Here is an 18,132-nt window from a genome sequence, read left to right as displayed (position 1 = left end):
TATTTATTTTTCAAATGTGATTCAGCTAGGATAATGGTTTTAAAATGATATTTAAATTGGGGATCCTTAGAAACATAAAAGGAAGTGAAAAGATCCCAAAGTTCCCTGAAAGACCACTGGCCCACCACTGCCCCTTCAATGTGCAGCCATAGGGGGCAGTGTCAGGTGTGTTCTAGAATGTACTCTCAGGTAACATGGAATGACAGTGAGGGGCAACAGGCCCACCCTCAAAAAGTCCTCTGCAGTATGCTGTGGCAGAGCTCATGAGGTCTTTGGCAGGCAGGTGAATGCGGAAGGTCCCCCATGAAGGTGCTCCCCATGACTACACTCCCCAAGTGTAGTCTCCCTCTGGGTGTAGGCTCTTGAAAGTCAAAGCTCCTTTCATTGGCTCCTTGGAAATCTTTCAAGCCCCCAGCCACTTAACTTAAGTGTATAGTCTTCAGTGATTCTTCAGAGCTACTGCTTGTGTTCCCTCTAAGCTGTTTATTTATTAACTTTTTATACTGCCCTTTTCACATGTCCTCGGGAACAACACATACGATAAAATCACACGCATAAAACCATTTATGTAATGGTTATTAAAACTTTTAAAAAATCTTATAGCTATAAAATTCTATTTGATATTTGGTCATTGGTGGCAGTTCATGTTTGCACAGGAGCAATAGTGCCTTCCTCAGAGTGAGGGGGAAGGAGGCAATTGGTGTTATACATTTATTTCTCAGGATATAGCTGAGAGTGTGTAGGGAAGTGAGTACCTTTCTGGGCCTCAATTGTAGGCCCTGCAGAACAATTCCATCTTGTGTGTGTGAGCAGCTGCTCATTAACCCAGAAAGCCCTGATCAGCAGCAGTCTGGAGCCACACAGGGTCTTCCACTGTCCCTATGGCCATTTGAAGATCACAGCAGTTCTCTTCTGCTCAGGATGTGAACTGCTCCGCTCATTAAGGAACAAAAAAAATTAGTGGGAACATTTGTTACCACTGGGATGATTTTGCAATATCTGCCTGCTAAGTGTGTTGGTTGCACAATACCCCTGCCTTAAAAAAACAACAACACCCAGAGGTGCTGAACTCAAGCAGTCTGCGGAGCCCCTCCCTATAACCCAGGAGCTGTACTCTAACCCCATTAGCATTTTTAATTAAGCAGTTTTTCTTGGATTGTAGCAGTACAGGGGAAGGACCGCATATATTTGAAATGTTTACCCACAGGTAAAAGAACTCCCTAAATGTCAGAGACCAGGGTTCTGGGATAACCTTTTCCCTTTTGCGGTGGTGCAACAAAGAATTCTTTTTCTGCCCATTCCCTTGCTGCCTCATCCATCATTGAGGCTGTTCCACACTGATCCAAGACCTGGTCCTATATGCTTGGAAGGGATTATGTTTTTGAAGTTATAGCTTTTTTTTTTTAGTGTTGCTGGGCATCGGTGGGGGAGGGGATTGCAGGGGGTACAGTGCGTTTATGACTGGCTTCCTTGTTGTTTTTATGTTGACAATCACAAGCTGCCTTTTGAGGAGGAGCAGAATATAAATATTTTAAATAAAATAATACTATCCCAAAAGCTGGAGGTTGCATAAATAATTCTAGATCATTTCCTGAAGACCCCCCCTCACTTTTTAAAAATATATATTTAAAAATATAAATATTTGTGTAAGGCATTCCAAGCCTTGTAGAAGTACAACAAGATTCAAATAAAATATATCCATTTAGGGTTAGGGTTTTTTTATTCCAAATAGGAGAAAATGGAAAATTAATGGAAAATAAAAGGATGCAGCATTGATCAACTTTGCTCCCGCCATCCATGCACAACCCCATTCTGGGTTTATATTCTTTCTCATATCAGAGTGTGAGGAAACGGTTTGTGGCTAGCTTTGGACATATGCGGTGCTTAATAGCTTATGGGGCTGGACCCAAACCAGATAGCAGTGTGGTTTTAATTGTGCTATGCTGTGTTGTTTTCTCACTAGGTGGGCTCCCAGCGCTTTAGCGTCAACATGCCTCATAAGTTCAGCATCCACAATTACAAAGTGCCCACTTTCTGTGACCACTGTGGTTCTTTGCTCTGGGGTCTTCTGAGACAAGGTTTACAATGCAAAGGTAAGGGCGTGCTCTCTTTTTCAGAGCTTGTGTTTCTTCTCTGGTCAAGGCAAAATGAAATTTTCTCCTGTTAGGTTTTGGGGTCTTTTGTGACCAAATCTCAGCCAATTTACAGCAACCCCATAAGACATGCAGAGGTGGTTTTGGATAGCAACCCTGGCATCTCTTCATGGTCTTGTGACCCTGCTTAGCTTTTGAGATCTAAAAAGCTCAGACTTGCCTGGGTTATCCTGGTTGGGGTCCTTCTGCTAGTACAACGCAATGTCGTTCTGGAACAATCTGGATCTTAACCGTTCCCTGTTAGATAAAGGTATAAAGCCTAATCCAAAATATGTCTAACTTAAGCTCCGATTTGGATCCAACAAATTACAAGTGGCTCCCTTTCCAGTATAGCCCCCTGAGTGGCCACTCAAAAGCCACTCCTGAGCACTGGGTAATCACAATAGTGTGCTGTGAGCCATGGGTTAAAACAGGAAGGGGAAAATTGGCAGACAACCCACACCCTTTACATAAGCAATCGTTTTTCTCATACAAGGAGAAGTAAAGATTAAAAAATTGGGTTTAAGAAAAGCTGGGGGTTTTATACCCCACTTTTCATTACCCAAAGGAGTCCCAAAGCATCTTACAAACATTTTCCCTTCCTGTCTCCACAAAAGTACCCTGTGATGTAGGAGGGGCTGAGAGAGCTCTAACAGAATTGGACTGTAAGAACAGCTCTGTGAGAATTGTGACTAGCCCAAGGTAAGAACCAAAACCTTGAAGAAAATTCATAATTCTACTGGGAGCCAGTACAGCTGCCACAATACTGGTCCAATATGGGCCCTCCACGGTGTTCTAGTTATTTTCCCCCAAGAGATCCTCAACCAACTTTATGTGTTTGGCATATTTTGTGGAGAAAGAGGGGAATGTATTTAAAAAGGGCTTCCCCATTCTACACTACAACTGCACTGGTTGCTCTGGGGCTGTGTTCTGTGAAAGAAGGAAAGAAGAAAAGAAAGAGTTATAAAAAGAATCCTGAAATGTCACATAACATGTTGTCCTGCTCCAAAACAGCAACCACATGGAAAAACTGAAAAGTTACTAAATCTGCGTAATGTACTTTCCTTTTTAGTATCTGTGTTCTGCGTCTGCAGCAAGCAACAGCCCAGAATAATACAGAAAGAACAAGATAAATCAAGGCTGTAGGCAACAGCCACTGCCATCCAAGTTGGCTTTTTTCATTCTTGGCAATACCGTAGTGTCACCTCCCTATCTCCTTATGTTCAGTTAATTAGATTGCTTGTAATTTTCCCCCATTTTTATTTATGATATTTTGCAAACATGCACAGTCGTACCTCTGTGGGGAGTCGCAGAGCTCAAAGTAAGTTCTGTTATATCAGTTTTTAATTTAACATGTACATCTTCGCACCCCAGACACGAATCAGATGTGGCCAAAATCTTCTTAACATAACATGTGATAAACTTGGGACCTTCTGTAGGTAAAGCACATACTCTACCACTAGGCCTTCCCCAATAACAAAACTCTATTATCAAATAAAAACACATGGAACTAAAGCTGTCATATTATTGGACCATTTAACCCAATATGATCTGCTTGCCAAGTCTCTAAGGCTTTAGGCTAAGGTTTATCCAACCTTGCTAACTGAAAAGCTTTAACTGGAGATACCAGGGACATGGTTTAAGGCTTCCAGTGTGCAGAGCATGTGTTATACCAACAAACTGTGGCCCTTCTCAGTTTTTTTTTAAATTTTATACTTGTATACCACCCTTCCAAGATGGCTCAGGGCAACTCACATCAAAAATACAATATTAACACAAATGAAACTTTCACATCATTAAACATTTAAATAAAAATAATAATAAAAAAATTAAATCAATTTAAATCAACCTCTTTCCAAGGATTAAAACTCACAGGGAGAATGGGATCAATTCTTCCAGAGTTTAGTTTATTTGGAAGGTTTCAGGCAGGGAGGCCAGCATTCCTAAGTGTTATTTCTAGGCCTCAACCATAGTCCTGGTGGAACAGCTCTGTCTTTCAGGCCCTGAGGGACTAAGGCCCCACAGGGCCTTGATCTCTCTCAGCAGAGTGTTCCACCAGGCCAGGGTCAAGGCCAAAAAGGCCGTGGCTCTAATTGAGGCCGGTTTTACCTTCTTGGGCTCAGGGATCCTGAGCCTGTTTTGATCACTTGATCTTAATTCCCTTTAGGGGGGCACATTGGAAGTTAGGCAGTCCCAACCACATACATTAGCAGTGCTAAATGGCACTTTTTAAATGCCACTGCAAATTAATAATAATAATGAACTAAGTTTAACAGTAAACCTAAATGGGCAGCTTGACTGGGGAATGACACATCAGTTTTGGCTCTGGATTTACCCACATATGTCTTTTCCAGGAACAATCTGCTGTAAGATGAAGCATATAAGCCTGCCCACTTTTGGTAATTCTGCTCTGCCCTTTACACAGCATTCCCAATATCTCTGTCACATTGTTGAGTCAGGCGAGAAATGTTGTCAGAGGAATTGCAGGGCCTTGGCAAGCTAATATTTCAGAAGGCTTCCTTCAAAATATAGCCGTACATAATGCTGCAACCACCAGAAAAGATCACCATAATGGAGGAAATTGAAAAGTCACTGTTCAGTGGAGGGGAAGAGCATGGCCAGGAGAAGGCAGAAAGAAGACTGGAGAGCAAGGTGGAGATATTTGTATGTCCCAGTATGATCCAAACACTCCATGTACTTGTAAAGTGTTATTTCACTCAAGACAATATTCTGTGCTGGATCCTACCAGTTTTTCTGCTAGCCAACAAGGGGGGGGGGGCGCAACTATCCTGAGGAAAAAGGATGTGGACAGAATTGAGAGGGTTCAGAGGAGAGCAATAAGGATGATCCTGGGCCTGGGGACCAAACCCTACGAGGAAAGGCTGAGGGACTTGGGAATGTTCAGCCTGGAGAAGGAGGAGTTGAGGGGGGGACATGATTGCTCTCTTTAAGTATTCAAAAGGTTGTCACTTAGAGAAATGCAGGGAGCAGTTTCTATTGGCAGGAGAGGATAGGGCCTGCAGTAATGGATTTAAACTACATGTAGAACAGGACCAGCTAGATACCAGGAAAATTTTTTTTTCCAGTCAGAGTAGTTCAGCAGAAGAATCAGCTACCTAAGGAGGTGGTGAGCTCCCCTTCACTGGCAGTCTTCAAGCAGTGGCTGGACAGATACTTATCCTGGATGCTTTAGGCTAATTCTGCCTTGAACAGAGGGTTGATGGCCTATATGGCCCCTTCTAACTCTATGATTCTATAATTCTATGAATAATAAAATTCACAGGAACAGAAGTCCTGCAGGATGCAGGCTACAGTAAAAAAGAGAAATGAGTGGGATGCAGTGGTTAATCTGGTAGGACCTAACCTTTTCTTTGAGCCACTCTGTGGACTACAGCAGTGGTCCCCAACCGCCGGGCCGCAGCCCGATGCTGGGCCGCAAAGGCCCCGGCACCGGGCCGCGGCTCCCTCTCCCTGCCCCCCCGCAGTAAGAAACTTCCCAGGCTGCATGCAAATCGGCCGCCAAAGTGTCCGATTAGCTTGCGGCCCGGCAAGCTTCTTTTTGTGGGGGGGGGAGAGGGAAGCAGGGCTGCCGGTGCAAACATGCATACGCGGCTGGTCCGTGCATGCGCATTTGCGCCATGCACGGTCGCAAACATACGTGCGCGGCAGTTTCATGCAAGTGTGTGCGCAGAAGTGCCGCACATGCGCGCTTGCGACTGCGCATGGTGCAAACACATGTGTGCGGAATTGCCGTGCATGCACGTTTGCTGCTGCGCATGGTGCAGACACGCATGTGTGTCATGCACGGCTGCCTGATCACCCTCCCCCCCCACCGGTCCGCAGCCTTAGAAAGGCTGCGTACCACTGGACTAGAGACTTAAATGATTTCAGTAGTTATCTCCTGGATGGTCCAGGCTAAGCCAGACTCATCAAATCTTGGAAGCTAAGCATGGTCAGCCCTGGCTACTACTTCGATGGTAGACCACCACCGACCACCTGGGTTGCTATGTAGAGACAGGCAAAGGCAAGCCACCTTTCTTACCTTGAAAACCCTGTGAGATTGCCACGAGGGCTGCAGCTCAATGGCACTTTCAACCACCAGTTGTCTCTTCTTTAAGGTGACCAGATTGTCCCACTTTTGGAGGGACATCTGGCAAATTGTACTTATGTTGCAAGTAAAAAATATATATTACAATACTATTGTTGCATTCTATGCATTCTATGAAAAATTTTGTTGCTCCATATAGACCAAATTTTAAATCAAGACCCCCCCCCCGACCCCCGGTTAATAGTGTCCTGCTTTACCAATGTTAAAATATGGTTATCTTAGACTTCTTTCCTGTGAAAAGTTTTAGAGGTGTCTAGCAGTTTTGTAAAGCCATGCTATTTCACTGAGCCTTAGCTGAATACAGGATTGTGTGTTGGCTCACTTGTTATATGTAATAAAGTTTCAGTCTTGATTTAGTTGCTGATACGAGAAAGGTGAAATTTAAAAAAATGATTTAAATAACAGAAGAAAGGAGTAGATGGCTGAACATGTTTCAGAAGTCAAAATCTGAATGATAGGAGAAAGTCACATTCTGCAGGACCTGGGAGAGCTCCCCTTGAGATCTATGGCTAGGCAACTCAGAACTGTCTAAATAACCAAGCAGTTGGTAGGAATGTAAAGCGTAAGAACTCCAACTTTATCCATACCATGCAGCTTTGCTGGGGCTTTGAGCATTCATTTGGTCTTTTCCTAAAGGAGCTTCCAGTGTGTAAAGTTCTTTGAGTGACTGGTGAAGCTGCCGATGATGAATCTGGGCCCCCATCTCATCTAGTTATGTCCTTTACAGTATTTATAGCCTGCCTTTCTCACTCTCAAGGTGGATTCTGCAGTGTAAAACAATCAGAAAGCCTGATAGGATGAGCTAAACAGTGCAGTAGAAACATTGTAAGGAGTATCAGTCTTGATGTGTCAAACCATGCAAAGAATGGAATTACAGAATTAGAATAGCAGTAAGAGCAGCACAAATAGCATAAAAGCTTGCATGAACATCAAGAATTGTTTTCTTCCTTTGGATGGTCCACAGAGTGTTCTCCCTCAGGTTGAGTCTTAGGCCAGACTTAGGTACACCATCTTAGAAAGACTCCCATTGTGTACTGTACACAATGCCTTTCATTCAGCATCAGACTACAAAGGATACTGGAAGTTCCATAGAATTCCATCTAAGTTTCCCTGCATCTGCAGAGCTTCATTCAGGAAAGGATTTAGTCTTTGCTTCAGTAATATAGTTTCAACCTCACACAATCCCCTACAGCTTCTGTTTTTCTCACTGTGGGGGGAACATGCAAAACAAACAGTATATCTGAGGGGTAGCGTCTGAAGAAAGTATATCATAAACCATTTCCGCATGGAGGGTAAAATGCGAGTGGCTTCCTGCTTGCAAATGCAGGATGGTAAACCTCGCATTAGCAGCCCTCTTCATGGGAGACCCCTCCCGCATTTTCCCTCTGCCCTGTCGCAGCTTTTGGCCTCCTGATGAGGATGCAAGGGAAAGCAACACGAACTTCTCCCTCCTCTCCTTGGCTTGTCAATCACATCAAGCCACCAATCACAGCCCAGCAGTTCTCTCGTGGACTGAAACTCCCCCCCCCCCTGAAGCCCCAAAATTATTTTAAAGGCACTTCTGCATTACTATGCAATAATGCCACTACACAGATGCATTTTTAATTTTAAAAAATCGACACTGCTGCGTTGCTATGGAGAAATGGCAGAACGATGTCATCTCCCCCCCTTTTTGGGATTAGTGTTCCTTTGGACTTTATTTCTGTCTGGGTGGATTTCTGAGACACTGAAAATGGCCCCTGGAGATCAAAAAGACATTTTGTGTTAATGGTTGGCTTAAAAACATAGTGTTCAGACCCCTGTATGATCGGGAGAAGGATGCTTGATCACCCGCACCCGCTCTCTCCCAGCTCATTTCCCAACTCCAGAAATCAGAAACAGGGCTGTTTTTGCCTGCCTGGATTGTGAGAAGGTTGGACATGGTCCCTGGATCCCAAAAAGACTTTTTGTGTAAACAGTTGCTTTAAAACAAAGTACTCTGACCCCCATATGATTGGGAGAAGAATGCTTGATCCTCACCCCTCCCCTTTCCCAGCTCATTCCCTACCTCAGAAAACAGAAAAGGGGCTGTGTGTTGCCTGCCTGCTCCCAAAAAGACCATGGACACTAAAGAAAAGTTTATTTTACCTTTGACAATGTAGGTTTGTGGTCACACTGCAATGTGTACCATACCATTTTTATAAAAATTACTAAGAGCAGGAAATGGAGAGGGGAGGGTGGGTGTGAGGGTGGGACAACACTGCAGAGACTGTCACACCTTTCCCTCTTCATATGGGCTTGCCCCTGGTTGCTCACCGATGAGACGTGCGATTGAGGTTGGTAAATCCAGTTTTGGTGATTTCCCTCACTGAGAGTTAAAAATGGCCAAAACCAAGCCTAGCTCCTTGACAGCCTCAGCTTTGATTTGAGTCACTGCCTTCCAACAGCTCCTACAAGTATCATAGTGTTTCAAGGAATTTCAGGCCCCACTCAGTCATGAAAGCTCTCTGGTTGACCTTGGACCAATCTCTCTCTCTCTCTCTCAGTCTAACCTACCTCGTAGGGTTATTACTATGAAGCTAAAATGGAGACGAGAATGATATGAAAAGCTGCTTTTATCAGCACTTGATAAAAAGGACAACGTGGCTAATTAAAAACTTGTTTCAAACCTGCCTTTGGGAAGGAAGTTGCTTGAGGGCATGGTGGCAGATCAACTTCAAGGTTTCCTGAATGACACCTCTGCTCTTGACCCCTTTCCTTCTGGCTTCAGGCCTAGCTGTGGTAGAGAGACAGCACCAGTTTCGTAGGCAGACACGCTCTGTTTGCTGCTGGACAGGGGTTGTATATCCCCGGCTATTAGACACAAAGAATATTCAAAAGCAGTATACCTCTGAATACTAAACATTGGGAGGGGGCAAAATCATCAGAAACATGTGCTACATTCATACCTCAGTTGTAAATGTCCAGGAGGCTTTGGATTGGCCATTGTTGCAAACCAAAAGCAATATTTGTGAGGCCCTTAAGGTAATTCATCAGGGCTCCACTTATGTGTTAACTATGTGTTGTTGTGTAGGAGTAGATGCATTGATGCTAGTAGGAATAAGAAGGCAGACTAGAGTAGCTGATAGATTTTCTTTTTTAAAAGAGAAGGAACAAACACAATTGATACTATGCAGGTTATTATAATTTTCCAAGAGTGGATTGAGACAGTGATCTTGAAGCCAGCCTTATTTGGGGCAAACATATTCCCCTCCTAGTTACACAGCAGGGAAAGTGCTTACAATTTGATTTCTCCCAGAAGAGGGCACTCTAATATAAGGCATTACACTAGTACAACTGGGCTCTCAGGAAGCAGTCAAGAAAGGAAGTGAATATTGAATATGCTGCCTCATTACAGGGCATTTTGTTGTCCTTCAGGACTGGGATTTATATACAGTAAAAGGTAGATATTGATGTTGATATATGAAGACAATTTAATCTCATTTAACCCTGGTCTTGCCTCCTCTCCCTTTGGTTTAAATTATAGTTTGCAAGATGAATGTACATAGACGCTGTGAATCAAACGTGGCACCAAACTGTGGAGTGGATGCTCGAGGGATAGCTAAAGTTCTCACAGACCTGGGCATCACTCCAGAGAAGATCACTAATAGTGGACAAAGAAGGAAGAAGGTAACCAAAGAAGTGATCTTAAAATGAGAACTACTGGATGTTGGTGTTATACAAAGCACCAGTTCGTATATTACACTGTTGATGTGGGAATATCAAGATCCCTGTACTTGTAGTGTCTGCCCTCTGTCCCTTTCTGTGCCTGCTTAGGAGGCAATAGATTACTGATAAGTCACACATGACCTCCCTTCATTGTGCCTGCTCAGGGAAGAGCAGAGAGAATAGAGCCAGTGCAGTGGAATGCCAGTACTCAAAACAGAGTTAGATATTTTGTTAATAGATACATCCTTGATACATCATCTTGCACTGATGCTGTTTTTTGGGCCATTCTTGTTTTTACTGCTTGCTTTGAAATGGTTTTAATTGCTGTTTTCATTGCATTATTCTTCATCATTGTTATTGGCTATTTTTTTCATTTTGTATGTAATTTTTAATTTAAGAAGTAGCCAGTAACTACAGTAGAGTTCCTAGCTAGCATCACAGGACAGGAGGTCTTTGTTTTTTTTTGGGGGGGGGAGTGTCAGGCAGGGAAAGGTGTGTTCTACAGCATCACCTGCTTTCCTACAGTACACAGGTGGAGGGGTCTTGGTTTATTCATGGTTTTTCTTTATATGCACATCAATCCCTACAAACTTGGAAATAACCCAAGTTAGTGCAGTTCAGATATCCTACATTTTGTTCATGTAGAGAGAACTTACTGGCTCAGAGTACTTTCTCTGAGATAGATATATTGTATTTGTAACTGAATATGTCTTTGTCAATTGTATCTGATGAAATGGATTCTACTTTACGAAAGCCTATGCTAGAATTAACATGTCTTATTGTTTAAAGAGCCACAAGATTCCTGAGTAAGCAGAATTGCCTTCTACAGAGTCTGATGACTTGTCCATCTGGCCTGTTACCATCTACTCTGACTTTTAATGGCTCTCCATAGGTTTCAGGCAGGGTTTTTCCAGTCTGTCTACATGAAATCTCTTTAATTCTCTTTAACAGGAATGGAACTTGGGATCTTCGGTACATAATCCATTTGTTCCCTCCCTGAATTAAGGTTCCTCAGCCTTTGGTAGAAAAGCTGCTGCCAGTCTCCTTTTTTTGTAAGGAGAACATACTTATACTGGAGAAATAATATAGCGATTGAAGTGCCTAATAGTATTATGACTCCTTCCCCTTTTTTTACTTTGTACTCTTTGTGCATCAGAATATGAGCTGTAAGAAACCCTGAAGAGACTTAGACTGATTTGACCTCAGTAACCATAAATCCATGGAAGACTTCATTATTTTTCGATTGTCAGAATTGCTTTTGTCAGAAAACCATGTAAACATTAAAGCTGCTGGTTTGAAGTCCCCTAGTGGGAACACATGTGAACATAAATATTTTTATCTCATTGAAAAATTGGCACAAGCTTATTTGTTGCCAGATGTGCTACTCTCTCTTCAATGACATGACAAACGGACGTGAACTGAAATACCATTCTTCAAAAAGAGAACTGGATTCAGCAGCTGTTTGTAACGTCACTTTGCCAAAGCTGATCACTTGCCCATTGGGACAGAAATCGTTAACTAATGTTTTCTGATGTTTCAGAATTACACATAATTTCCTTTTATGCATTTGAGCAATCAGATTTATACTAATTGGCATTTTTTACAATTAATTCCAATAAGCAAATGTTAAGATTTAGTGAGGAGGTAAGCAAATCCACCTTGTTATGTTATTGGTCAGAATCCACTGGGGATGTGTTCTGCACAAGTCCCAGCAAAAAGAACTGAGAGTAAACAACCCTCCAACATTGTTTGCCCCTTCCATGTATTTTGGTTAATCTTTTATAGTACCGTATTTGCCGGCGTATAAGACGACTGGGCATATAAGACGACCCCCCAACATTTCCACTCAAAATATAGAGTTTGTTACATTACATTACAGTACTATGGGCCACTATGGGCAGCTATGTCTATCCCAACTGAAGTGCACCCGGCGTATAGGACGACCCCCCCCCCCCCACTTGGAGGCATGTTTTTCAGGGGGGAAAAGTAGTCTTATACGCCAGCAAATACTGTAGATACTTTCGGATGGTATAATCAGAAGAGGGAGAACCATTGGTCTGTACATTCGTCCATTAGCTTCTGGCAGACAAGAAGTGTGAGTGACTTTCCATCACTTATTAGTTATAGGTAGCACCTAGGTTGAACTCCACCCAAGAATGTATTTTAGCTGCCACACCCTTTTTGCTGTCGCTTTGGAGGTACCTTGGGAAGCAGACAGTATGTGATGTGTGTGGGTCTGTGCTGAGAAAGGGAATAAACAGAAACCAGCTGCCTCCCTTTTTTCCAAAACTGAAGTGTGATTTCGTTACTGGAAGGAAGAATTTATGTTCATAAAAAACTGCACTTTTACTATCTCAGAATTATTACATCAGAATGCTTTGTTATAGCTAAGCTTCTCTGTTACTGGCCTATTCGTAGCTTGTTCCGGGTGCTGAATCTCAACCACCAGTTCCTGGATCTTCACCAGGAGAAGACGACAGATCAAAGTCAGCACCAACTTCTCCATGTGATCAAGGTAAACTTTGTTGGTTGTTACTGCAAAGCATTCATTCTTTTGGTCTCTTCACTAAGCCAGAGCCCTGTGAAATTTTATATGTGGTAGCTTCATTTTAACTAAGAATATAAAACATCAGCCTTATAACTTACCCATATCAGACATGTGCTGCTGCATGCTAACCTGGCCTCCAGGTTTGTCTAGTCTGCTGCAGTCTATTCTCAACCCAAGGCCTTAGGCAGATGTCTTTCTCAGCAATAGTGAAATGACAGAAATGATGTCTGCTCAGGACTGAATCTGACTAGGGAGTGGCAGAAGTTCCAGCATCTCCAGCGAAGAGGATCATGTAACAGCTGATATGAAAAACCTCTACTTAAACTTGGTAGACTAATTATATGACTTTATGTAAACCATCCCCTTCAAGGATCGCTGCCTTGTCATGGCGAAGGGACTTGCATAGCTCAGTGAAGCTATGAGCTATGCTGTGCAGGGCCACCCAAGATGGACAGGTCATAGCAGAGAGCTCTGACAAAAGGTGATCCACTGGAGAAGGAAATGGCAAACCACTCCAGTATCTTTGTCATGAAAACTCTCTTTTGAACTCTGGTGCTGGAGAAGTCCCTTGGACTGCAAGGTGAACAAACCAGTCAGTCCTAGAGGAGATCAGCCCTGACTGCTCCTTAGAAGGCCAGATCCTGAAGATTAAACTCAAATACTTTGGCCACATCATGAGAAGGAAGGACTCCCTGGAGAAGAGCCTAATGCTGGGAGCGATTGAGGGCAAAATAAGAAGGGGACAACAGAGAATGAGGTGGCTGGATGGAGTCACTGAAGCAGTTGGTGCGAACTTAAATGGACTCTGGGAAATGGTAGAGGACAGGAAGGCCTGGAGGATCATTGTCCATGGGGTTGCGATGGGTCGGAACGATTTTGCACCTAACAACAATGTAAACTATCTTCACACATTTGTGAGCGTATAACATTTTACTGAAGTTGATTTTATTGTTGACTAGTAATAAGGCCCGCTGTATAACGAATACAGTGGGCGCTAGCAACTCACCGGTTTTCGTGGCGGCGGTCTCACGGTGGCGGCGGCGGCTCTTGGAGGCTGCGGCTCTGTGAGGTGGCGGCCTGCTGCGGCGAGAGGCGCGAAGTGCCTCTCGCCGCGTCAGGCTGTGGGCAAAGGAGCAACTGCGAGCCGCCCTGCGCGTGGCTCGCAGTTGCTCCGGCGGGGGCTCGGAGTAGTCTGTCCAGAGGAAGGGGCCAATCGGCACCCTTCCTCATCACGGACACATCCCACCTCGCAAGCCCTTATCCTTTTATTTAGTCCGCGGCACCCGCGCCGCGGGCTGTGTAAAGATATTTATCATTTTGATCCATGTAATCTGGTTTTCAAACACAAGAGAATTCAGGATACAGTTTCGTTAACTAAACAAATGCAAAGCCTGTGCTCTACTGTTCAGCTGTTAGTCCTTTGGTTGGGGCCATAGATCATCAGGCTCGAGAATGAGCTTTAGTGCTTGTATAATTGGTCTGATTACAATAGCATGAGATATGGACTCTGCCAACATCCTTGTCCAATGATACCTACTTACTTTCTCTACTGAGAAAGCTGAGAAGGCCATAAAGTGAACATTTCCTGGAATGTTTTCACTCTCATCGCTTTTATGCATTGTAATGTCTTTTCATAGAATGATTGGGCTGGAAGCTCTTTACCCTAAGCAAGGCTTTCTCCATTTAATGCTTCTCTGACAAATGGAAATCTAATACACTCTCCAAGGAGAGAAGAGTTCACCAAAGACTTGAGGATAGAAAATATTTTTATTTTGCATAAGTGTGGTGGAATGAGACAGCTTAGTCACTGCAACTGAAGCATACCCATAAGAATAAGGTTAGCAGCTGTCTCAAAAGGTTCTAGATAAATGGCCTGCAGGCTGTAAGTCTTGCAAAGGCAAGTGACAACAGAGAGCATATGTGGCTTTCATTTGTCTGTTTTGGGAGGTCCAAAAGCAGGGCCAAGGAGTAGTCTCCAGGAAGAAGAGCTGTGCAGGACAAAGAGGAGAAACTGCATGAGCTGAAATCCCCTTCCTTCTAATCTGAGGCTCATTTTCCCCACTTATTTATTAATTTACTAGGGGCACTAGGCCACCCCCTCCCCCTTGCCCAGACAGGCCAGCCAAGGCCTGGAGATTCATTGGCAGGCCTGGAGGAGGAAGGCACTGGCAGCCACTCGGCCCCGTCTCTCCATGGCCGCCAAAAGGGTTGCCAAGGGGTGTGCCAGCCATGGTGGGCCTTTGGTGGGGGGAGTCGGTGGTGGGCAGCCTATGCCCCCCCACCCCCAAAAGTGCCACAGACAGGTAAGCAGACCGGGGTGGGAGTTGCCAGCGGGCAGCATGTTTTGCCCCCTGAACCCAAAAGGCCTGCCAATGGCAGCAAAGGCTGCAGTGGGGCTTTTGGGGACAGGGGTCAATGGCGGGCTGTGCAGAAGGGCTGCTGATGGCTGCGCTGGCTGCGGCTGGGCTTTTGGGGGTGGGGCAGGAGTCACTGGTGGGCTGCATATCTCCTCCCACCCCCAAAAGACCTACCAATGGCCATAGTGGCCTCAGCAGGGCTTTTGGGGGTTGGGGTGGGAGTTGTCTGTGGGCTGCATGTTTTCCCCCTCTGCCATCCTCCCAGAAATGTTGCCTACAGCTGAGCAGGCCGCAGCAGGGCTTTAGAGGGCAGGAATCAGCGGTCCCTCCGCCACAGCAGAGACCATAGGTGGCCCCTTCGACCTCCAGGCCATAGGGCTCTCTCCCTGGCAGCTCACTCACCAGGCAGTCGGAAGCTCACTGATGCAGCAGCGGACCTGTGTGCGATCAGAGACTCAGGCAAACTCAGATAAGTTGGAGGTGATGGCCAGGGGCAGGATACTTTAGACAAATTGGTCGGCTATTGGTCAGCCCGCCAGTCAGGCTGCAGGAGGACACAGTCAGGAGCACTCATTTGCCTTTAAACAATGAGGCCCAACTCCTTCTAGCACCCCTTACTGTGTTTATTATAGTGGTTACAGTTTCCATTTATATACCGCCTTCCTGATATACCAGCTCAGGGCAGTGTACAGCATCAGTAAAAACAACACACAATTAAAATAGTACATGAACACATTTAAAACCATCTTTAACTACTAGCAACATCATCTCAATTGCAGCTAGTTCTTAGCCCCAACATTTCCTGCTCCTTGTTACATGGAAGGAGAGATGGACAACCAGTCATAATCCTCTCTTGTTTGAAAGACACCTGCTACTGCCACTGTTATTGTTGCTAATTCTGATGATACTGTTTAAACTTTGACAAATGGAAAGATGGAGGAAGCAGGGATAAATCAGGGAAGAAAAATGTGTTCATCTCATACTTGGATTCATACTTGGGCTTCACTTCTCTAAGCAGAGACCTTTCCTAGAGAAGGCAGGCTTTGAAGGAAGTGAAGGAGGTGTATCGTAAAGAGCGTGCACCTTTCCCAAAATCAATATCAAAGAAGACTAAATCTTGTGATTTTTTTGAAACACACACACAGACACAGATCTAGAAGAATTATGTTAATCCATCCACAGAAATTAAAGAGCTGGAAAATAACATTAGGAAGGCATTGTCATTTGACAATCGAGGAGAAGAACACCGGGCAGCAGGAACAGCCTCAAATGACAACCAATTAAACGCACTCGGGGAGAACGGTGAAAACGGGGAAGTCAAAGCCCAGATGAAGCGCATGGGCCTTGAAGAGTTTAACTTCATTAAAGTCTTAGGAAAAGGCAGCTTTGGAAAGGTGAGTAGTCTTTGATTGCTGCTTGATTGCTTTGTACTGTACCTTGAAAATATACAGATGTGGGGAGCAAAGTGGAAGATGCTGCTGCACATGTGCAGTGCAGTTAGTGTCCTGTGGAATCCTGGGAACTGTCGCTTCCATTACATCTTGGTCATCTTGTATGGATTGGGATCTCCCTGCCCCCATTTTCAGGGGACACAAGGGGGCCCAATTCAATGCTAAGAGAGTTCCAACAAATTCAGAAGACTCTGTACCCTCACATTATTATCTCAATCAATAATTTCTAGACAAGACTGCCCTATAGCCTGACTTAATGAGGAATCGGTCCCGACCAAGAGGGACTTACTTTTAAAAGACAGTGACATGCCAGGCTGTTTGCTTTCTAATTTGATGGCATCCTTAATTACAGTCAGTTCTCATAAGCTGCTCACCTTGTAGGCCAGTGCAAGAGTTCAGTCCAGTACCATCTCAGAGACCACCCAAAAAATTGTGAGGGGGGGGGCAGAGTGTGCAAGCTTTCGACAGAGGTAGGTTTGACTCCCAAAAGCTTGCACTTCCAAAGTCTTATTGGTCTCTATAAGGTGCTAATGGACTTGAGCAGTACTGTATTGTGTGTGTTAAGTGGGAAAATATGTCTGCTGATTGACATGATAAGCTACAGCCAGCACCTTCTCTCAAGACCCCTGACTGTAGAAAGTGCTTTATAAGGATTTTGACATTTATTCTCCATAAAGTTGATTTCCATGTCACATTCCTTCATTCTGCAAATTAAATTATTTGCTGCTCAACTTGCCAGCCATACAGACTCAACAAGGTGCATAAATGTTAAGCTGTGCTTCTTCTGCCTCCTGCTGCTACTGTAAAGAGGAGTTTCAGAGGTGACTTCCAGATGAAGGGAGCAGCAGGCTTGAATCTCTGTTATTGTGCTGTGGTTCCTTGCAGACAGCAGCACGAGTTGATCTATTTAATTTTTAGCTTCTTGCAATGTATGTGGAAATTAGGAAGAGTTTGCCGAGTGTACCCAGAGGGTCCTAGTTTCAATCCCTGGCATTGCAAGTGAAAGGAATATTGGGAAAGACTTTTCAGTACTGAAGACCCTGGAGAACTGCAGCCAATGAGTGTGAATACTGAGCAAAAACGCTTAGGTGGTTTGAGGCAGATAAAGTGCCCTAGGAATTTGGAGGAACAAACTGTGTCATAAGGAGGGTGGCCATATTACCAGGGTCCAAGGAATTTCATTAGCAGAAAACCCAATACTTCTGTAATCACGTTGAAAATGTGGGTGTGGGTCACACATCAGAACTTTTCCACGTGGCACGTTGCATACTATTTATTTGATACATTTTTATTCTAGACTTCTGCCAAAAAGCTCAGGGTGGAATACGTAGCTCTTCCTCTTCCTTGTATCTTCCCAATACCGCTGTGAGATAGATTTGGCCAAATGATAGTCATACACTGAGTTCTGTGACTGCATGCCGATTTGAACTCCAATCTCCCTGGCTTGAAGCTCTCACCATTACACTATGCTGTATCTAACACTGTAGCAAACACATATTTTATTTTTATTTATTTATTAGATTTTTATACCGCCCTTCGATATAGAGCATGATAGCTTATATGTGTGTCCCTGGGAGCCTTCACTGGGGAACAGCACACCCTTGAAGGTATACTTATATTTTAGTACCCATATTGGTGGTTTCTATTTAGTTTCTTGCAAGAGGAACTGCTGTAATGCTAGTGCCTCCATGACAAGTATAAATGCCACATAAGATATCAAACCTCATGGAACTGCTCTAAGTAAGTCCTGAGTCTATCTTGGAATCAACCCCAAACCTAAAGACTAATTCACATGATTGAGCTAGCATCAATTGAGTATTCACATGATTGAGTATGGAAGAATTGCATT

General features: G+C 44.1%; 1 protein-coding gene across 1 annotated transcript in view; it reads left to right on the top strand.

Moving 5' to 3' along the window:
- Positions 1-18,132, top strand: part of PRKCE (protein kinase C epsilon) — a 422,794-nt gene that overhangs the window by 290,526 nt on the left and 114,136 nt on the right. The window contains exons 6-9 of the mRNA XM_077337194.1: positions 1,964-2,093; positions 9,746-9,888; positions 12,346-12,442; positions 16,015-16,226. Coding sequence (XP_077193309.1) covers positions 1,964-2,093; positions 9,746-9,888; positions 12,346-12,442; positions 16,015-16,226 — 582 coding nt within the window. The remainder of the gene's footprint in view (positions 1-1,963; positions 2,094-9,745; positions 9,889-12,345; positions 12,443-16,014; positions 16,227-18,132) is intronic.

Source organism: Paroedura picta, chromosome 1, assembly GCF_049243985.1.
Source record: "Paroedura picta isolate Pp20150507F chromosome 1, Ppicta_v3.0, whole genome shotgun sequence".
NCBI lineage: Eukaryota > Metazoa > Chordata > Lepidosauria > Squamata > Gekkonidae > Paroedura > Paroedura picta.
The sequence above is the reverse complement of the archived record's forward strand: the minus strand, read 5'-3'. Positions and strand labels throughout refer to the sequence as shown.